Source organism: Leptidea sinapis, chromosome 32 (assembly GCF_905404315.1).
Source record: "Leptidea sinapis chromosome 32, ilLepSina1.1, whole genome shotgun sequence".
In the NCBI taxonomy this organism is placed as follows: Eukaryota; Metazoa; Arthropoda; class Insecta; order Lepidoptera; family Pieridae; genus Leptidea; species Leptidea sinapis.
The window spans coordinates 8,034,996-8,057,711 of record NC_066296.1 but is presented as its reverse complement, the minus strand read 5'-3'; the positions used below and the strand labels follow the sequence as shown (position 1 = coordinate 8,057,711).

General features: G+C 38.1%; 2 protein-coding genes across 2 annotated transcripts; one reads left to right on the top strand and one right to left on the bottom strand.

Annotated features, from left to right (window-relative positions):
• Positions 1-15,288: 15,288 nt before the first annotated feature.
• On the top strand, positions 15,289-17,185 carry LOC126974491 (transmembrane emp24 domain-containing protein eca). Its single transcript, XM_050822005.1, has 4 exons — positions 15,289-15,482; positions 15,561-15,784; positions 16,077-16,220; positions 16,866-17,185. The coding sequence occupies exons 1-4, from the start codon at positions 15,359-15,361 to the stop codon at positions 17,013-17,015; spliced, it is 642 nt and encodes a 213-aa protein (XP_050677962.1). The 5' UTR covers positions 15,289-15,358; the 3' UTR covers positions 17,016-17,185.
• LOC126974494 (UDP-N-acetylglucosamine transferase subunit ALG13 homolog) lies at positions 17,171-19,008 on the bottom strand. Its single transcript, XM_050822010.1, has one exon. The coding sequence runs from the start codon at positions 18,922-18,924 to the stop codon at positions 18,400-18,402; it is 525 nt and encodes a 174-aa protein (XP_050677967.1). The 5' UTR covers positions 18,925-19,008; the 3' UTR covers positions 17,171-18,399.
• Positions 19,009-22,716: the final 3,708 nt, after the last annotated feature.

Genomic DNA, 22,716 nt, shown 5'->3' with positions numbered 1-22,716 from the left:
GGCTTTTGACCCCTTTGCCTGTCCAGATGGACGAACAGAACCAAAAAAAAATGTCTATGACCAGATCACCACCAGAAGATGGTGACCACCATTAGACATGTATTACCAGGGGGAGGCTCCTTTGCACAGGACTGGCGGCTAGATTATTGGTACCACAACGGCGCCTATTTCTGCCGTGAAGCAGTAATAATGTGTAAACATTACTGTGTTGCGGTCTGAAGGACGCCGTAGCTAGTGAAATTACTGGGCAAATGAGACTTAAAATCTTATGTCACAAGGTGACGAGCGCAATTGTAGTGCTGCTCAGAATTTGATTTTGATTGGGTTTTTCAAGAATCCTGAGTGGCATTGTAATGGGCAGGTCGTATCTATCACCATCAGCTCAACGTCTCAACAAAGATACGCAAGAGGCCTGCTGCTCGTCTCGTTCCTTATTTTCATTAAAAAAATTTTTTTTTGAAAGTTTAATAGTGACGTGATGCAAATTGCAAACAAAATATTATCGACTTCAACGTGGCCTTATTTTCATGATTATTAATATTACTAAAAAAATATTCTTAACTACGATGCAAACATATTGACATGCCCCTCGGCTTGAAAGGGAATTTAAAATGCGTACAGGCCACAGTGCAATATAGCAATTACCAACTCTAAGTGATATTTTTGGGAAAAATAATTTTAAACTAATCGCTTACTTTAAGTCTCACAAATAATTCCTTAGAAGAACGTTTGGCTTTAGTTAAGGGATATTCAGCTACAGATGGAAATAATCACCCAGAATGAACGTGGTATCTTTTGTGAATTACCTTTAAGCTTGGCTTTTGACAGTCTCTTCAAAATTCAACGCTGGTTAGGAAACTGTCACTATTATATATCGGCATCAAATCAATAAAATATATATCGTGGGTACCCGTCATAATAATTACAATGTGTCACTATGGCGTAAAAGAAACTATAGGTACTCGATCTTCGGATTTCATATTATTACACATGAGTGGAGCGACCACCCTCAGGCTGTTTTTAACCCTTTGCGTACCGATTTTGTTATTAGGAAGTCTATCCTCTCTCTATCAAAGATTTCCCTTTGACCTTATTATGATATGAAGGCAAACAGTGGAGGGTTAGCTCTGACCAGACAGAATCGAACAGTCCGCACCACTCGATACCAAAATTTGTTAGTTTTATTATATTAGCAGTGCTGACCATACGCCAGAGTGAGTGCTTATTTCCGTGTATGTGTGCAGAGTTTTTTTTTATTTATACCAAATATTCGGTAAGGTGCTATTGTTTTAACACAATTTTATTATAAAAAAACCCTAAAATTATTTAAGTTTAATAGTACGATTTAAAGTATTTGTTGATATAGGTGGTTTTCCAGTGACAACATTAAGACGCATTATGCTTCGGTGCATCGTGACAGTACACGGAAATAGTTTTATCAGTAAATATTACTCTTTGTACGAACCCCCTTCTTGGGCAATTTCAGTTTTAAGTTATTTTATTTTTTTAATTACTGTCATGCATAGAATAATAACGCTTAGAACGTGAGTAGGCCCAAGGGAAATGAAGCACTTTCAATGTGGTCGTTTCAATTCAATTTCTGTGATATGGCGTGTGGCTGCACCAGTCGGGCGCAAATTATTTCGCCAATGTCGAGTGGAATTGAAGAGACACGTTATGGAAATTTTGTATGAATTTAATAATAATAATAAATTTAATTTATAAGTGGCAAGTTTTTTTGAGTATAGTGTTATTTTATAGTATGGTTAGTTTCTAGCCTGGACCAACACAATATTATACAAAATACACTCTACATTACATATTTACAGCTTAATATTATTATATTTGACATATTTACATAAAAAATTACAGTAAGGACTAAACACAGACGTTAACAAACATTCAACGTTTACTGGACGGAGAAATTTTGGTGGAAGAACGTCATAAAGGGGATGAAGATGTTTAGGACAGGAAAATATTATATGAGATACAGTACCGTCGTCCAACCCACATTCTCTAACTCTGATCTTGTGCAGGTGGACAGGTGTGCTGGAATGACCAAGACGTAGGTGACATATTGTGGAGGTAACCCATCTGTCTGCATATCTGTGGGAAAAAAACCATGGACGCCTTGGTATATCTGGTTGGACTGAGGCATAGAATTTACCTTTAACCAATTTTGATTCATTCCAGTATGTATTCCAGGACTTGTCGAGATAAGTTTTAGAAAGTGCACTCAGATCATGCGAACTATTTTTATAATGTTCATAAGAACCCATTTGTATAGCAGATTTAGCATAAGAGTCTGCTGTTTCATTGCCTGCAATGCCAGAATGACCTGGAATCCAGACAAATGTTAAATTTATTCCATTTTGATGACAGGAAAATAGAGCCTTCCTAATCTGAAGAATAATTGGATGTCTTGACTTACTCCGGAATGGGTTTTCCTTGATGGATGATAAATAACTAAGGGAGTCAGTAAAAATAACAGTTTGATTCAGGTTATGGGAGCGGGTAAACAAGATTGCTTCTAATAAGGCAACGGCCTCTCCTGTAAACACCGAAGACTCAGGAGGACATTTGAATTGTAAAATGACTATAAAGCTGGGGACCCAGCAGGCAACGCCAACACAACTTTGCTGAGACATCTTTGAATCATCTGTGTAGATAAGAAAGTGATTGGACCAATTCTGATGAAATAAGCATTGAAATTTCGAATAAGTATCGGGGGCTCCTTTGACCAAACCAAGATCAGTAACGATGGAAGGATTGAAAACCAGGGCTTTATATGATGTGGAGAATAAAGGACTCATCGATAAAGATAACAAGGGATGGAGATTGGTAAACTTACGGAAACTATCCAATAGATAAGAAGAGGGATTGCGTGGGCTAAGGACTTGAGATAGCTGGTCCAATTTGGTCCACAATGGGTGGGAGGAAAGCTGTAACATTTTGCTGACAAACCGGTCACATAGGTATTGCCGTCGGAGATGTAAAGGAGGATCAACACATTCGACTTCTAGAGCGTTAGTGGGGAAGACTTCATTGCACCCAGAATAATTCTGAGGCAACGATATTGAATTTTATTTAGCTTCTCAGACACTGTTTTTTTAAGGGGTCTAAAACAAACGAACAGTAATCAATATAGCTACGAACTAAAGCATTATATAAGAGTTTCAGGGAGTAGGCATGAGCACCCCACCAGACTCCCGGTACTGCGCGTAGAACATTGATGCCCTTTTCACATTTATTAATTACATATTCGATATGAGCCAATCCGTCCAGTCTGTAATCAAGGATAACTCCAAGGAACTTTGCCTTATCTACCAAGTTGATGAGTTGGTCCTCATAGTAAAAGCTAAAGGTAGGGATAGATCTTTTCCTTGTAAACACAACTGCCTGGCATTTAGACACTGACAAAGATAGGCCGTGGTCGGAGAGACATTGCCCTAAATAGTACAAAGCAGAGTTGAGGCATTGGGATATTTCCTCTACAGAGCCTGAGCTATGATAAAGGACAATATCATCAGCATACTGCAAGATGTTACAAAAATTATTAACGGACAGTTCTAGATCCTGAGTATATATGCTGTATAGCAAAGGACTGAGAACAGAGCCTTGGGGAAGACCTTTCCACACTAATCTGGGTGGGATACTGGAAGACTGGTGTTTTACGATAACTGACCTGCCAGAAAGCAGGTTACATATGAAATGTGTTATCCTCGGCGGTACAATCAGCTGGTGCAGTTTTTGCCTGAGCAACGGAAGAAGTACATTATCATATGCAGAGGCTACATCGATAAAAACACCCACAAGGTATTCACCCTTACCAAAGGCAGTTCGAATGTCTGTAGTCAGTAAACTGAGGCTGTCTGCAGTACTGAGGCCCTTGCGGAAACCTATAATGCTGGCCCCTTCGCAGTTCGAAGGGGCCAGCATTCCTCTGCCTTCCATGATCCACTCTAATCGGTTCTTAAGGAGGATCTCCGTAACTTTTGCTAAGGTGGACGACAGTGCAATAGATCTGTATGCATTGGGATCTGATGCTTTTTTCCCAGGCTTGAGAAGAGGGATCACTATTTGAGACTTCCAGGAATCTGGAATTATTCCTTTTTCAAAAAAACCATTAATCAAATTTAGAAAGGAATATTTGGATTTGTTATTTAAATTTACCAAAAAAGAGTAGAAATAGGGAGCTGGCGTAAAAATAGGGAAATCACCCGGATGGGGTACATATGGTGGAGCAAGTTTGTCAGCGAAAGTACTAAGCCACTCAGATGGATTGTTAGAGTTTGGATCGGAATAGTTAAGAGTTCTGCGAAATCTTCTTATATTTAGCCAAACAATAGAAGAAGGCGATCTGGGGTTGTGATTCACAGAACTTAGTCCAGCCAAGCTTTTTCTTCTTTGAAACCATCCTTTTAGTTTTAGCATCAATACGTTTATATTTCATGAAGTTCTCTTCTGTCATTTGGGATGCGTACTCTTTCCCTGCTACCATTCTCTTATTGAACAAGTTCTTGCATTCCCCATCCCACCAGGGAGGGGAAGGCAAATTATATGATACAGAGAGATTTTAACGGGAAATATTGGAATCGGCCGAAGAAATAAGAGATTTGACAAACTGTTCATAGTAAGTCAAGAGGTTACCATCACTCTGAAGATCAGGAAGGGAGCCCAACAAATCATCCACGGTTTGAGCATAGCGAGATCAATTTGCGTTCCGCAATTATATTTTAGTAAAGGGTTAGGATTTGGGCGAGGAATTGTCCTATTATTTAGAGTAAGGATAATAGGGAAGTGGTCGCTACCATAGGTAGTCGGAAGAGTTTGCCAGGATAGCTGAAATGCAAGGGAAGTTGAAGAAAGGGATAGATCTATTGCCGATTTTTGGTTCTGATTGGGGTAAACTCTGCGGGTCGGAGAGCCATCATTCAGGATACAAAGATTCATATCCTCAAAGATGTCAACCAACAACGGAGCAAACCCATCACAGTTGTAACTCCCCCACAAAGTGTGGTGGGCGTTAAAATCACCCATAATTACAGTGGGACTGGGGAGAGAAGTTAGAATAGTTTCAATTTCTGGAATAAAGGAGGGGCTTGGATGTGGAATATACAAAGAGAGGAAGGAAATATTTACAGCTCTCACAGCAACAGCATTAATCTGATTACTGTGAGGGGGGATAGGAATAGAAGAAAACGAAATGTTTTGCCGAATGAAAATTGCACTACCCGCATAGCCGTCATCTCTGTCATCCCGCAAACAGAAGAAACCAGGGACCCGAAATCGGGCTCCAGGCCTCAGCCATGTCTCCGAGATGGCAATTATAACAGGGCTATGAAGGGTAATTAATAATATAAGATCTTGTTTCTTAGCACGGATACTTTTACAGTTCCATTGCAGAAGAACTGTTGGGGCCATTGTTCAAGGTGAACAAGACGAAAAGACGGGTTAGATTGTGGGCAACGTTGGGCGGTAATGGAAGTTCGCTGCATGGAGCAACGATGCTGAGGAGCAATGACGAAAGGTCTTCTAACATTTTTCCTTGGGATTGAGGGAAGTCGGGTTGGCTGTTGCCAAGAGCACAGCCATTGGGTTGAGAGGAGGGTGGGAGATTGATGATAGCGTCATGGGCCTGCTTGTTGTAACCCTTTGCTAAGGGGGTACGGGGGCGAGGAGAACGAATAATTGTCTCCCGATAGGATCTTTTAGGGTTAGAGCTGGGTTGAGATGAGTTGGTAGGTTGGGAAGAGTTAACGGGCAGAGGGGAGAATGTAGGAGAGGAGAAGAACTCCCTTGTCATCTCCGCATATGACCTGCGGACTGGGGGGAAACGAGCCGATGCATCTATATACGATATATTATCCTGAGACATAATACGCTTTATGTTTTCTTGGCGTGAAAACTCTGGACAGTTCTTATCCGACGCAAAATGACTGCCTGAGCAATGTAAGCAGGAAGCTTTTTCTTTTGGTACATCGCAGGACTCACCTGTATGGAGCTGGGCACATCTGTAACACCTGGGCTTAGACCTACACTGTGCTTTAACGTGGCCAAAATGACAGCAGGCACTGAATAGTAGGAAATTTATAGATTTCTACGGGAAGGGACGTATAAAATGAAAAAATTTTGGAGGGAAGCATCTGGCCTCTAAAAGTCAAAACAACCGATTGAGTGGGCACCCACTCGGCAATACCTTCAATGATGTTCTTGCGGTTTAAGCGGCGGGCTTTCAAAACCTCGCCAATCGGTAGCTCTAGGGATTCGACAAAGTCCTCCATAGACCAGTCCACAGGGACACCTCGAACTAGGCCCATCCGAGTAATATTAAAAGTCGGAATTACTGCTTTATATTTTATCAAAGTCAAAATTTGGTTACTTAGAAAGTCATTAGCTGCTTGAGCGTTTGAAAATTCGACACTTACTCTGTTGCGGCCAACACTTTTAACACCGTCCTTAACAATGTGCGTGAATTTATTTTGGTGTAGGAACAGTCCAAACTTCAATGCACGGATAGATGTGCCTGCAGATGGGTCCGAGACCTCCCTGGTAACGTGAACTATAAACGGACCTTTGTCATCCCCACTGTAACCTTTAGGGCCTTCAGCGAACGAAGGATGCGTGTACATAGTTTGTACGGATGCTTGGGGCGGATTTAAACCTGATTTTTTCCCGCTTTCTGTAGCGGGCTCATCGGATTCGACATGCGGCTTCCGAGAGGAGGCAGCCTGTCGAGACGTATTTCTAGACCCATCGGGGTCTGGTGGAACCGGAGGGGGTTCCACCTCCATTCCCAACACACTAAATTACACCACCACCAATAAACAATAGGTAAAACACAAAAACCGGCCACTTTTCAACAAAAAAAAAACACTCCGAAAAACACCACACGTGTGTCAACCAAAGCCAACACGACGGTACTCTAATGTGGTCGTTTATGACCACATACGTTTCCCGCCGCGTCAGTGTCATTCTGTCAACTTCCAGGACAATCAGTGCGTGAAATTTAATTGAAACATGACTTACTGTGCAGTGAAACGGTGTCACACCTTTTTTCACAACTTTAAATTTAAGCTAATATGTGCGTCAAAACAGCAAAATATTAAAAAAAAAACCGACGCCATTAAAAAATATGTTGCCAGCTGTGAAAGTACTATTTACTACGAGTTCCTCCGCTGTGATAGCTTTTTGTGTTTATTGGTAGATATTGATACGACGCCACATGATGTTATAAGTATTCAAAGTCAAAGTCAAATAATCTTAATTCAAGTAGGCTTAAACAAAGTGCTTTGAATAGTAACTATAAATATTTCTTTTAAATGACTGAATTTACCATATGTTCGGAAAAAGTTGAGCTCGTGAGAACGTTACCGGCCACTCTTTTTAACCGATTTAAAAACGGAGGAGGTTCTCAAAACGTCGGTATGTTTTTAAAGTGAAACTTCTTTATCGACGAATGAGAGAAATTGTATAGCAAATCGTCACGTTTTTCGAATTTTGTTTTTTTTAAATCCAAAATGGCCGCCGTGCACCCTCGAGAACCTCGGATACGATATCCATATTGTTGAAATCATAATTTTGCACGGCGGCCATCTTGGATTTCAAAAATGAACCCAAATTAGTTCTTTGCACCCTATAAAACCTCGGATATAGCTGGGAACGGCGCCTATATCGTCTCGCTTTTTCGTTTTATAAAGTTTCAAAGAACAACGATTGTAAAACACTTCTTTACTTCAAAAATTGTTGCAACAGTAATTAAATACGTGCTGTTTTTATTAAAATCTTAATTTATATTTTATTTCTTCTTACTTATTACATATAACCTAGTATTTCTTACAATTTACTGATTTAGGGAAATGTCTATTCACTTGCAACATTATTTGGCTGTCTGTGTGCGTTGGCGAATGTAAGTACGTGACGCTAACGCAAACATTAATTATAATGTTACTTCTATATTGACAGGAACTATGAATGAAACTATCGTTCTGAGCGTTATTATTCTATGCTGTTTTAGAGACAGAGCGTTTGGCGATTAAATAAAACAACTGCTTGACTGTGAGGAATATGTGGAAGATATTAGACACTTGTGTTAATTGATATTATTGGTTGTAGGTACAGCTACAGGAGTCCCCTTCAAGTGAAACGCACCGGCAACTTGATGAGTCGGCCTGTCCTTGACATTTTGATAGGCTGGTACGTCAAGTTGTTCGTAGGGTCTGGTAATGTGGTATTTCGGGTATTGGTGGTATGTTTTTCAGGTATGGTATCGGTAAGGTTTTGGGTAACTTGTACAGGTAAAGGTAATGAATATAATGTATTGTTTTCTTCAGTTTCATTTAATAAATATGCAGGTTTTAAACGGTCGATCGATATGTTTGTTTGTCGACCTGGTACCTGAATGGTATAAACTTTACCGCTTCGTTTGATAACACGGTACGGTCCTTCATATGGTGTTTGTAATGGTGGTTTTACTGAATCTATTCTAATAAACACATGACTGCATGTATGTAAGTCTTGATGAACAAATATGTGTTTGTTATTACGATGTGAAGTAGGTGAGTGTGGTTTATTAGCTGCGATATGTGTACGTAATTTATCAACGTAGGTATGATCCAATGAGGTAGATGATGTTTGTGTGTTTATCTCGAAGAAATCACTTGGTAGACGAAGGTTATAGCTGTATGTTAGTTCGGCGGCGCTAACGCCTGTGTCCGATCGTAGAACTGCGCGCAGGCCTAATAATACGGTTGGTAGTTCATTGACCCATGCACAGGTGTTCGTTAACCTTGAACGAAGGGCTGTCTTCAAGCAACGATGAAAGCGTTCTACCTTTCCGTTACTCTTTGGGTTATAGCTAGTACTTCGTATCCGTTTAACTCCCATAGTTTTCATGAGGTTGGTAAACAGAGAGCTTTTGAATTGTCGACCTTGATCGCTTGTTAGTGTCGCTGGGCATGCAAATCTTGAGATCCAGTGATTGTATATGATATCTGCAATTGTCTTGGCTGTAATATTGTCGCTAGGGATTGCCTCAGGCCAACCAGTATGTCTGTCGATCATTGTTATCAGATAACGATGTCCTTGAGCAGAGGTAGGTAGAGGTCCAACAATATCTATGTGTATGTGCTGAAAACGATCGCTTGCGTCATAACATTGAATTTTGCTGACTGTGTGGCGTTGTATTTTACTTTTCTGACAATTTATACAAGTTTTACTCCACTTCCCGATGTCGATATTCATTGATGGCCAAAAGAATTTTTGTGATATTAATTTACGTGATGTTCGTATTCCTGGGTGAGTAATATTATGTACACTATTAAAAATTTGTTTACGGAATTCTGTAGGTATGTACGGACGTACATGACTTGTTGATGTTTCGCAATATAATTCTAGGTTCGTGTTAGGTACATTTATTTTCTTAAAGGTTAAGTTTGGTTGTTGAATGAGTTGTGTTATGCTGCTGTCTCGCTCTTGTGCGTTTGATAATTCGCTGTAGTCGATCGTAGGTGACACTGTTATTGTTTCTATTCGACTTAATGCGTCGGCAATAATATTGTTTTTTCCACTGATGTGTCGAATATCGGTTGTGAATTCACTGATGAATAATAATTGGCGCGTTTGGAGTGGCGTTTCGTTTGCAGTATGTGTTTTATTCATAGCGAATGTGAGGGGTTTGTGGTCTGTGAATATAATTAATTCACGTCCTTCAAACATCTTACGGAAATGTTTCACTGACTTATAGACGGCTGAGAGTTCTCTGTCATACGCTGAGTATTTCTTCTCCGCCTCTGAGAATTGTGAAGTAACCGAGTGGTTGCCAATTATTTTCGATGTATTGTTGTAGGACTGCACCTACTGCATTGTCAGACGCATCGCAGAATATTGCGATAGGGGCATCATGTGATGGGTGAGCGAGTAAGGTAGCTTTGGATATACTATTCTTGCACTCTTCGAATTTTCTTGACATGGTGTAGGTAAGCGTTTAGCGGAGCTTGTATTGATGCAGCGTTCGGTATGTGGTCACGATAGAAATTTAACATGCCTAGAAATCGTCTTAAACCTTCTATAGTTTTCGGTTTTGAATATTCGGTAATGGCTTTTATCTTCTCTTCTGGTGGCTGTATACCGTTTTTTGATACGATCTATCCAAGAAATTTGACTTCCGTTTGGCCTAAGTTACACTTCGCGGGGTTGATAATGATACCGTTTTCTTCCAATCTTCTAAGAACTGTTCTTAGGTTATCGCGATGCTCAGTCTCGTTTGCTGAGGCTATGAGCAAATCGTCGATGAATGGGAAAACGTAGTCTAATCCACGGAGCACTTCGTGAATAAATCGCTGAAATGTTTGTCCCGCATTCTTCAGACTAGGACACATGCGAGGAAATTCGAATAAACCCATTGGTGTGATGATAGCTGTCTTCTCTATGTCTTGTTCCCTGGTCTTCAATTGTTGGTAAGCGCGGTTGAGGTCGATTGTGGAGAATATTGTTTTGCCAGACAGATGATGGGTGAAGTCCTTGACTCTCGGCACTGGATAACGATCGGGTTTGGTTATGCTGATCATACTCTATAATCATCGCATACCCGTATATCGCCATTCTTCTTTGGTACTATATGGAGTGGTGAAGACCATGGACTTTTACTCGGTCTGCAGAGTCCTTGTTGCATCACTATTTCATATGATGAGGTGGAATGGGACGAGCACGGCAATGTAATGGAGGTCCTTGTGTTTCAATATAATGTTCTACGTTAATTTTTGGCGATAATTGCATCGATGTTAATCTCGTGGTACCGGGGAATTCGGCGAGTATCGCGTGGTACGGGGCCTGTATATCGATACTTCGTATTGTGGGCGAGGTCGTTGACATTATTGGCGCGTTGACTTTAAGACTTGTGACGGCATCAATTAATCTTCGATTTTTTAAGTCTACGATAAGTTGATGGTGGTTGAGAAAATCGGCACCTAATATTGGTTTCGTGACATCAGCTACAATAAACTTCCACTTGTATGGTCGACGGAGGTTGAGATCGAGTTCTAATGTTTTCTCACCATAAGTTGAAATTGTTGTGTTGTGTTGCAGCGTACAATTTGAATGGTAGAGGCGTTGCTTTCAGGCCTTGTTTTCTTGGTAGAACGGATATATTGGCACCGGTATCTACTAAGAATGACATCTTTGTTTTCTTGTCTGTGACAAAAAGGCGGTATGAAGTGTGAAGGACGCCGGGTTCCGCCGCAGCTAACGTCCGTTCTAGTTTCCCGATGGCTCTTTCTTGAAGCTGCAGGGCGTAGTAAGTACAACGTCGTGCTTCACTACCAAATCGGTGATGGTAATAACAGTAAAGTGTTGGTGAGCTATTGAGTGTGCGGGCTACGGTGTTGTGACGAAGTTCTATTGCGAGATGACGAGCGAAATCGGTGGCGATGATAGTGTTGAGATGGCCTTGACTTGAGTTCGGCGACTTCTAGTGATAGTTTTCGTATCTAGTTCATAAGGAATTGTGTGTGATCTACCTGATTTGACGTCGATGATTCTGGACCTGATGCTGGTGGCTGGCTGGGGACGGCTGGTGGCTGGCTGGAGACGGCTGCTACCTCCTGGATTTGCTCCATCATCGTATCAACAAGCAACGCTAGTTCCTCCAGCGTGGACTTCGCGCTGAATGACTCGCTGACGGCGAGCACGGAGCGGACGTGGGCTGGCAGCAGCTTACTCCATATCATAAGGAGGGTGGAGTCGGTAACCTTGTCCCTTGCAAGGTTACGCATGCGTCGCAGTAGCTGTGAAGGCTTCTGGTCTCCGAGCTCTAGAACTAGCGGCTGTCGGATTCTTCATACACCGATATGAGACGTTCCTTGATTGCTGAGTATTGTTTGTCTCTCGGTATGTTAAAAATGTCGGAGATTTGTTCGATGTCAGCCTTTTCTAATTGGACAAGCACCATCTGTGTCAGCTGGGCTTGACTCCTCTTGAGATCATCGGTGGCGGCTTCAAAGCTGTGATACCACAATCGCGGATTTTCCCGCCAAAATGGTGGTATGCGCATCGACAGTGAAATGCTGGAGATTTCTGTCGCGGTGGGCGCTGGGAGTGGCTGAGCCTGGTTTGTGTCTTCCATTTCTTCGTCGGGTTGATATTCCTGGAGCAGAGATTCGTCGAACAGGAATTCGTCGTTTCGGAGAGCTGGTGGAGCTGTTCTTCGATGTGTAGCCGGGCAGAGGTTCGGTGTTCTTCTGTTCTGGCTTCCTTCCGTCGGCGTTCTTCTTCGGGCTTCCTGGCTTCCGTCCGTCGGCGTTCTTGTTCGGGTTCCTTCTGTCGGTGTTCTTGTTCGGGGTCACCACTTTAGAGACTGAGCGTTTGGCGATTAAATAAAACAACTGCTTGACCGTGACGAATATGTGGAAGATATTAGACATTTGTGTTAATTGATATTATTGGTTGTAGGTACAGCTACACCAATAATACCACATATGATGATTTTATTGCATTTTATTCAATTTATTGTAATGGGTTTTAAATACCTGAAATAAATGACATATTATTTTACACACTTTATTCTGGATCTTATTTCCTTTATTTATAATTATAACATATTTATAAGAAAACCTCACTATGAATATAATTATAAAAAAATATTTACTTATAGTTTAAAATTCTTACATCGCTTCGTTTTTTGTTATTTCTCGTATTGATAATATTTTGCTATTACAAGACAAGGGTGAGTGCACTGGGTTAGTCTTATTAGATTAATCTCGTGCTTTCGACAGTATCAATGTGGAATTGCTGCTTTCTAAGCTTGTCTATTATGGATTCAGTGATCAGACTATATTGTGGTTCAAAAGTTATTTTGGAAATAGGTACTATAGTGTTGCTGTTACAGACGATAGTGGAAACACACGTTATTCCCTATATAAGTCGATATCAAGAGGTGTACCGCAAGGATCTATTCATGGCCCATTACTTTATAACCTTTACACTGCTGATATCATAAATAATATACAGCATTGAAAGTATCACATATACGCGGATGACATACAGCTTTATATTTCGTTTCCTACTGATCAGACTCAAGTAGCGATAAATCAGTTGAACGCTGATCTACAACATATTGCTGAGTGGCTGGAACGAAGTGATTTAGCCTTGAATGCAGATAAGACTAAATATATGATTCTTGGTACACCTTCTCTTATAAAAATCTTTAAAAAAGCTAATCCATTGATACATATTCAGGGAATATCGCTGGGACGCGTGAATGAAGCTCGGAATCTTGAAATTTTTTTTGATGAAAGCTTAAGGTTTGACAATCATATCGACCAAGTAATATGCAATTGCTTTTATCGCCTAAAATTACTCTACCGTATTAGAAATCACATCACTCCTAAACTCCGGCAGAAGCTATGTGGTGCGCTGGTGCTTTTTAAATTAACCTACGGTGATACGGTTTATGGCGATCGCATATTTGTTCGTACACAAAATTATATTCAGCGCATTCAAAACTCGAAAATCGAAATCGGTTGGCGTGATATTGAGTTATTCGTGAATTTATCATCCACTTTGCTATACGTATGTATAGCAAATTTAAGACTTTTATGGTTTTCTCATGGATGCCACTGTCAGATCTGGACCAAATTACAATGGGACCACACGAGAAGCACAAGATTTCAAATAAAAAATAGAATTATCAAATTCGGTTCACCCAGTCGAAAGTTTTGAAGTAACAAACATAAAAAAAGAACATACCGATGAATTGAGAACCTCCTCCTTTTTTGAATTCGGTTAAAAATAAGCCGAGGTCCAACAGCAGCGTGATCGAAAACATCTCTTCAGGTAAACGGCACATTATAGTTCTACTAGATCAGATAGTTTTTTCCTAATGCATGTTAATTAATGTTGATGTTTAGCACAATATCAAAAATGGCATAAATAGAAGCAATTTCATGAAATGGTTACATGAAAAAGTAATACCCAATTTGAATAAGCCCAGTGTCATAGTAATGGATAATGCTTGTTATCATTTGAATAAATGATCAAACGTCCTGTTAAAAAATTTAAAATTCAGAAATGGCTTGCTGAAATAATATACCATTTGATGAATACGTTGCTAAGGCTGAACTACTGCATATGTTTTGTTAAAGAGAATAAATCAGCACCTTTATGTAAAGCAGAAGAACTGTTAAGACAGTATAGTCACGACGTAATAAAAATTACTGCCTTATCAAACAACTCAACGCCATTGAATTACAAAGAATAATAGCTAGAACACATTTAGGAGTTGACAACGCAAAAATAGAGAAGTTATAGACTGTTTTTCAGATGTTACTCCAGAAAACTGTAAAAAGTATACAGATCATACACGTAGTACATAAGTACACAGATCAAAATTATATTAAGAGAGGGATAGAATATCAGATACTGCATTGGAATTGATTCATTTTCTGGAATTAAATATTTGGAATGTTAGTTCGATTATGAAACCGAATAAATGAAAACACATAAAAATTATTTTATTATTAACTTATTTAAAAAAAGAAGGAGGTTTTCATATCGTCGGTATGTTTTTTTCCTTTTTTGATTAAGAAAACATTGTCTACATTTCCTTTACCTTGTCAATGTACAATGAAGTACGTATATTAGAGAGAGTATACAAGATAAAAATAAACAAGGAATCAAAACCATTTTCCACATAATATTCAGTTCCCCTTTTTTTTTAAATTTCCCGTTTATTTCTACTGCAACGACTCGCTGGCCAGACTCTAATAAGATTGTAGAAAAACACATTTCATCGCAGTAAAAAATATTTCTTTATAATACCAAAGGTGTCATTGATTCTGGATGGGAAATGGCTTGATTCCATGCAGGAGCATAAAAATAGTTACAATCAATATTATATATTTAGTACATTTGGACGTAGTTAAGCAGAACGGACTCAAACCACACAAAGGCGCTTTTGAGTTAAAGGCATTTGAAGTTTCAGCTCTAAATAATCTTCCATATGAATATCCTATAAAAAATACAAAAAAAAATATCATTTTCCGTGTACATTTTAAGAGTAGGGTTTTCACTACAAGACAGATTCGACCTTCAGGAGTATGGTGGCATACTTAACTCTATTTCAACCAAATTGTAGTTTGAGTCCTTTCTACCTAACTACGTCCATTTTATAATTAAGTGCCTAGCTCTCTACGTTATGTACCTATTTTTAGTGTATTGAACATTTACCATTAACAATACTTAGTATTTACATCCTCTTTGCATTTATTTGTATTTTGATGACGTGTGTCATATGCTGTCAATTAATTGACACCGGTGATTGAACAAACAATTTCTCCGTATTTTTTAATAAATAGGTTTAAAAATGTTATTAAAACTATCAACATTATTTTTATTTATTGATATTGCGTGGGGACTATACTTCCACATAGCTGAAGGCGAGCGAAAATGTTTTATAGAAGAAATTCCAGACGACACAACAGTTCTTGGTAGGTGTTTCTTTCGTTCTCTTTTTTTGAACTCAAGTTACGATATTGTATGCTTATACTTCATTTTACACGTTACAGTGAACTACAAAGTCGAGTTGTATGATCCAAGGTCGGGAGGTTTCATGCCGTCTTCTCCCGGTATCGGAATGCACGTTGAGGTCCGTGATCCTAGTGAGAAATTGATGTTGTCACGTGTGTATTCATCAGAAGGGATGATTTCGTTCACTTCCACGTCACCCGGAGAACATGTTATTTGCATGTATTCTAACAGTACATCATGGTTCAGTGGATCACAGTTGAGGGTGAGTGATATTGACTTTTAAGTTCATCTATCAGAAGTCAGTCAATTTGAAACAAAGTTAATAACATAACAAATTAACCCAAATGAAGTTAATTGTAAATGTACATAATTTTCTCAAAAAATAGTTTAAATGGTCATATACATACTGTGCTATATTGTTATATATAACATTATTGGAAATAGTACAAATATAAATGGTTTTATGTTGTTACTGGATTGTTTAGTTAGTATGTCTTTATTATAACTTTTACAGAATATATGTGAGAAACATTTAATCATGTGTTGTCTTCTAGGTACACCTTGATATACAAGTTGGTGAACATGCTGTTGATTATGCAAATGTTGCACAAAAAGACAAACTCACAGAACTGCAGTTGCGAATTAGACAATTGTTAGACCAGGTTCATCAGATAACAAAGGAGCAGAGTTACCAGAGAGTGAGTTATTTTTTTTACAAATTAATTAGTCTTGCTGCATAATATGAAAACCATATATATATTTATTACTAGCTGACCCGGCAAACGTTGTTTTGCCATATAAAGTATAATTCACGCAATAGTTTTGTAAATAATAAATAGCCTATGTGTTATTCTGGTGTGGAAGCTATATTATTGTAAAGTTTCATCCAAAAATCCAATCAGTAGTTTTTGCGTTAAAGAAGTTCAAACATACATCCAGACATACAAACTTTCACATTTATAATATTAATAGGATTTTTTAATGCTCATTCACTCTCAAAAACATTTCATATTAGTGCTCAGTTTTTATTGACATTAAGCTTTCTTAACACATTCACTGCTTTGCAGGGCATGTAAAAACAATGGTGTTACAACTTGTTATAATTATTATTGAGTTGTATCAAAATATAACTACTAGCGACATCTAGCCTATTGTATATATACTAATATGATTGTAATTACTCTGTGGAAAACGCAACTAAATAACTCTGCACTGAATAACGAACATGTTTGCATATTAGGCTATGGGCCCAGCACACTTAAAGTGTGAGCAATAAATGTGTATTAAAATCATGGTCATTTCTTATTTAAGCTGCTCAATCATTAATAATTTATTTTTTAAAGCACCGTGAAGAGAGGTTCAGACAAACATCGGAGAGCACAAATCAAAGAGTCATTTGGTGGAGTCTGCTGCAAACTGGAGTCCTCATTGGTATTGGATACTGGCAGATGAGACATCTCAAGAGTTTCTTTGAGGCTAAGAAATTAGTGTAAATTGTAATTATTTCCCTAGATTATCTATATATTATATGTAATCAACAGTAATTTGTTTCACGACTTTTGTAAGATACTTAAATTATTTTCAGTCAAAATAAATAAAACTATTGTTTTTGTAATAATGATCTGTAAGGTTTTCAATAAAAATATAATTGATTTTGAAAATATTGCATTTTTTATTTGCTAACTTAGGAACAATTTAATTTAGATTGTATTTAAACATGAGTATTTTTGATTACCATAATAGTATCAGTGTTATATATTAGCATATTTTACATATAATCTTTAGCAGCTTTTTGGATGCCCATTCATTGGAAGTACAATGGTTCCTATTTACTGTGTTTCTGATTTCTATTTTCTATTATTTCCCTGGGCCATTCCACTATCAATAACCCTGTAACCTAGATCATTTCCACCTACTTATTATTTTATGAAAAAAAAAATGATGAGAATAGCAAGTCTTTCAGCTAATAGTTAGCTATAACCATTGCAATGCAGTGCCACACAGAATTATAGATAAAAACTCAATCTATGAGTCCCTGTACATGTATTCATAATGTCATGGCATGTGAAATGTACTCTTATTACCCCAGATCTTTCACTAGCTATGGCTCTCTTCAAATTGAAACACAGATTATGCCTGCCCACAAGTACTAGATCCTACAAAATATGAGTTAGGCATTTGTCCTTCATTATCATTATTTCAGACAAAAGACATCCACTGTTGGACAAAGGACTCGACCTAAATTTCCAATCAGTCCTGTGCTGCCCTTAACAAATATAATGATTTTATTATTATTTTTTATGAAAAAAGTTATGACAGACTAGTAGATTCAGCTGATGGCAGCCCCGGACCATTACAATGCAGTGCCATATTTTTTATTTTGGCCTTAAATCAACAATATTATGAACAGAACACATCCACCAAACATCCTGTGCAGAGTAGTCTCCCTCCCGCGGGTTCCAATAAAACAAATCAAATTTTTTCATTAATGTTAACAAACTGCATTTATGAATCTCAAAGTTAAACAAATGATTTGAGTTTTCTTTAGTGTTAATTCCGCCAATATTTGTCTTAAAATAATTCGACACGTGTTTTGCCTCTACACAAGGCATCCTCAGGGTGTGTTGTCACACCAAAATCTGGCACGAGACTTAGTCTATAGAATTAAAACTAAAGAAAACTCAAATCATTTGTATAATTATGGATTTCCGCAAAGTAACGCCTACTTCAATAAATTTTCTCAAAGTTAAAACTTCGTTTTTACATTTACCATCACACCAGAAAATTGATGACTAGTGGGATGAATAAATATTTATAACATGATAAAAATATATTAAATTAATAAATTTTAGGCATAAAACCTATTTCATACAAAAATTAATGTGACTTGTCTTTAATTTGTAACATATTATCTAAAGCCTTAAAGAAAGGTTGTGGATTGGAGTCAGGGAAAGGCACTAACATGGTGAAATCAATGCCTTCTAGAGTATCTTTCAATGTATCACAGGTACAATAAAACAAATGTCCATCAATTTGCAATTGCTCTGCTAATTCCAATTGATGGTTGTCCATTAGATCTTCGTTAATAACAACAAGAAGTGGTTTTTTCGCATCTAAAACTTCTAAGCAACTGCCTGCACCAGCATGGCTTATAACAAAATCTGCATTTCTAATGTCATTTTCTATTGTATTTTTAAATCTGTACATGTTAATGTTTATTCCTTCCATCTCAAATTGTCCAGGTTTTCGATCACTATTGCCAATTTGGAATGTAATGTTTTTACAGCCCATTTTTTTTAATGTCTCCAATACTGGACCTGAAGTAATATACTCGCAAAGTAAATCAAATCTTGTGGTTCCAACAGTTACAAAGCAGTTCTCGTAATGTTGTTCAGGTTTCATTGTGGATACTGGATTATATTAAAATATCAGCATAGGCACTGAGCAGGTTTCAGAGCCAAATTAGAATACCAAATTGTGATTTGTTTTGACTTTTGTCAATTTGACAGATATTAATTTTTTTTTAAATTTTTTTTTAAATTAATTCGTTCTTTCGAACAGGCTATAGCCAGGGGCCTTACTGCCTTGTCGTTAGTATTTTCATTTCTTTGGTTTGACAGATATTAAATATTTTCTTATTTCGTTCAGTTGACAGTGTCAAGTGTCATTTGTGACCGAAGGAGCGATGACTGTAGTAATAGATAAATAATGAGAATAATTGACAGAGAAAATAGGCGCTGATTTAATAATAGAATTATGCAAAGAGAATATGTTATATCAGACAGATCATTTTATTATAGTTTAAAATTATCTATATATCTATACTTATAATAAATCTGTAGAGATCAATATTCTGTACAAAGAAAAAAAAATGATCAAAACCGAGTCAGGGGATGTTAGAAGAGAAATAGAACAAGTCCTATTTTTTTTGGAAATTTTGTTTCTCTCTCTGTTTGTACGGGCTAATCTCTGAAACTATTGGACCGATTTAATTGAAATTTTGCATGATGATACTTTTCATCCCAGAAAATTAAAGAGTTCCCGTTGGACAGTTAAAAACCTCTACTTACTTAAATTGTGTAGTACACAACAACGTTTGCACATAATTTAAAAAAACTGACATGGAGGAAAGCGGTAGTGATGGGAATTCTAGCGCTACAGGAAACCGTGCGTTTGCAAGTTTTAAGAAAAACAGAAGTAGCAACACTAGTGGGAGCAAAGACGGGGCAACATTTACTGTTGAATGTTGTGTTAGATTTACAACGGAGTTGGAGAACTAGTGGCCACAGCGCATTTGGTGATTGGTGTATATAAATTGAATATGCCTGAGGGTTGGTCAGCTATAGCAGTGATGTCAGCTGAAGTCTGGCATTGCAGGCTCGGACACATAAATAGCAATTATTTAAACAAAATGCAGAATGCAGTGGAAGCCTTGAAACTTGTCAATAAGTCACATATATCAAAGTTGTCTTGTATAACATGCTGTGAAGGTAAACAGTTACCTCATCCAATTTAACCCCCAGAAAACTCAAGTTTGCGCGTTTACCGCTAAAACAACACCGCTCTTCGACAACGCTTTCCTCACAGCCTCGCCTATTATCGGAATACGGGGTCTCGGAATCTCAAGCGATCGCTAATTCCGCGCTGGAGGGCAAAGCCAAATTGGCTTCAAAAAAAGTGGGCGTAATAAATAGAGCACGGTAATTCTTCAAGCACATTCTAGCGCTCTACAAAGCGCAGTTCCGGCCACATATGGAGTATTGCTGTCATCTCTGATCTGGCGCACCCCAGTATCAGCTCGATCCATTTGACCGCGTGCTCGAATTGTCGGAGACCCAGTGCTCTGTGAACGGCTGGATCACTTGGCGTTGCGTAGAGACGTCACTTCATTGTGTGTCTTCTACCGCACTTATCACGGGGAGTGTCCCGGAGAACTGTTTCACCTAATTCCTGCTGCCGGATTCCACCTTCGCATGACTCGCCAAGGTTAGGATATCATCCTAACCATTTGGATGCGGTTTTAATGGAGCTTTTTTCCACGTACTACAAAGCTGTGGAATGAACTTCCTTGTGCGGTGATTCCAGAATACCGATACGACGTGGGTACCTTCAAAAAAAGCGCATACACCTTAAAGTCCGGCAGCGCTCCTGTGATTCAAATTCAAATTTTTTTTTCAAAATAGGATTCTAAATCACTTATTGAACGTAAAAAACTACCACCTATTCAAAAGAGACTGCCACACCTCTGCTCTGACCTGAGAAGAATGGGCGCAAGGAACTCAGCGGACTTTTTTTTTAATATAAAAAAATATGGATTACATTGTGATATCGTACAATATATATTAATAATTAAGGAGCCTGAGGGTGTTCACGTTATTCCCAGTTCGTGGTGCCAATAAGAAAATCGTTTATGGTATAGTAACCTTTCCCACACAAACGTTTTTTAACAATTCTTTTAAATTTCGTTACACATTTGTTTTGTACATTTTCTGGGATCATATTGTAGAAGCATATACATCGCCCAACAAAAGATTTACTAACTCGACCCAAACGAGTAGTAGCCATAGCAAGTTTATGTTTGTTCCTCGTGTTAACATTATGAATGTCACAGTTTCAAGAAAATTCCTCTATGTGCTTATGAACATACAAAACATTATCAAAAATGTATTGAGAAGCAACAGTCAAAATGTTTATTTCTTTAAATTTTTCCCTTAATGATTCTTTAGGACCTAGGTTATAAATCGGGCGAATAGTCCTCTTCTGCAGCACAAAGATGGTATTAATATCAGCCGCACTTCCCCATAACAATATACCATAGGAAATAATACTATGAAAATAACTAAAGTATACTAGTCGCGCCGTATCTATGTCAGTTAACCGTCTAATTTTTTGACATTTGGCGCGGTAAATTTAATATATTTGGTTTTATGACTATTTAACAATAAGTTATTGGCGCTAAACCAGTACACGATGTCAGGTAGAGCATTGTTTACTTCGTCATATAAGACTTGGCTTCGTTTCACTTTGAATATAAGTGAAGTGTCATGCGCACACAATACCACCTTGTGTTTTTTTCTACAAGGTTAGGTAGATCATTAAAATAAATTAGGAAGAGGAAGGCTCCAAGAATAAACCCTTGTGGTACCCCATACCGAGAGGAGTTCCAGGAGATCTCCTGCCATTCACATCGACCCTCTGAATCCTATTATTTAAAAATGAGATCAGAAGATCGAGCGCGGACCCTTATATCATAGTGCATACCTTCCTGACCAGCGTTGAATGTTGAAAACAATCAAAAGCCTTACAGATAAATAAATGACAGAAGATACCAAGTGCATTCTGTGATTCCTCAAAAATATTCCTGATGAGTTCAACACCTGCATTCCTTTGGCGTTGCAAGAGAATGTGAAAATAATTCGATGACTGACAAGTTTTAGTGATCAAATCAAATCAAAAATCACTTTATTCATGTAGGCCAAGGAAATGACACTGTCTTACACGAGTAAGTAAAAAAAAAGTAAATTAAATAAGTAAAAACACAAGAGTTATTGAGTACAGTAGATGCATCAACCCACACACACCGTAAATAAATAAAGGTATTATGGGAGCATTTTACTAGCGATTATAGTAGTTATATGTGTCGGGAACTCGCGTGTTTTGGCCGATCACAAATACTGTCCAAGGAAATTTGTGCCGGTCTAACATTGCACCACTTCAAAGTGACGATGACTCGATGGCCCATTTACCCATCCAACTCGACTTGGCCAAGGTGCACCACCACTAGCTACGGCGCCCTTCAAACTGAAACATAATGCTGCAAGCATAATTGTTACACGGCTGAAAAAAGCCGCTGGTGTATGAGTCGAAGCCTTCCACTGCAAGTTATTTAATTAAGAAAAAGTGAAGTAATAAAGGGTTTTATAGAACTAAGAAACGACACTGATATAGACGAGCGTGTACCCCGTAATTATAAATTAATTATTCATTCCTGACATTTAGTAGCGCCCTGAAAACTATTTTCTTTATACAGTGTGTTCTTATAACAATATATAATTTTATGTATTAGTCGTAGATGTGATGATATAGGAATTATGCCATAATAAAGTCAAAGAATCAAAGAAATTGTTGCAATTATTACGACCACAACATCTTTTGAGTTAAATTAACTCCGATGCTCGTTTAGATCATACACTT

Bases quoted from the DNA above. Each gene is read 5' to 3' on its own strand.
- LOC126974494 (XM_050822010.1), bottom strand. From the start codon at position 18,924: ATGAAACCTGAACAACATTACGAGAACTGCTTTGTAACTGTTGGAACC.
- LOC126974491 (XM_050822005.1), top strand. From the start codon at position 15,359: ATGTTATTAAAACTATCAACATTATTTTTATTTATTGATATTGCGTGG. The intron at 15,483-15,560 runs GTAGGTGTTTCT...TACACGTTACAG, and splicing joins AGACGACACAACAGTTCTTG to TGAACTACAAAGTCGAGTTG. The intron at 15,785-16,076 runs GTGAGTGATATT...GTTGTCTTCTAG, and splicing joins TCAGTGGATCACAGTTGAGG to GTACACCTTGATATACAAGT.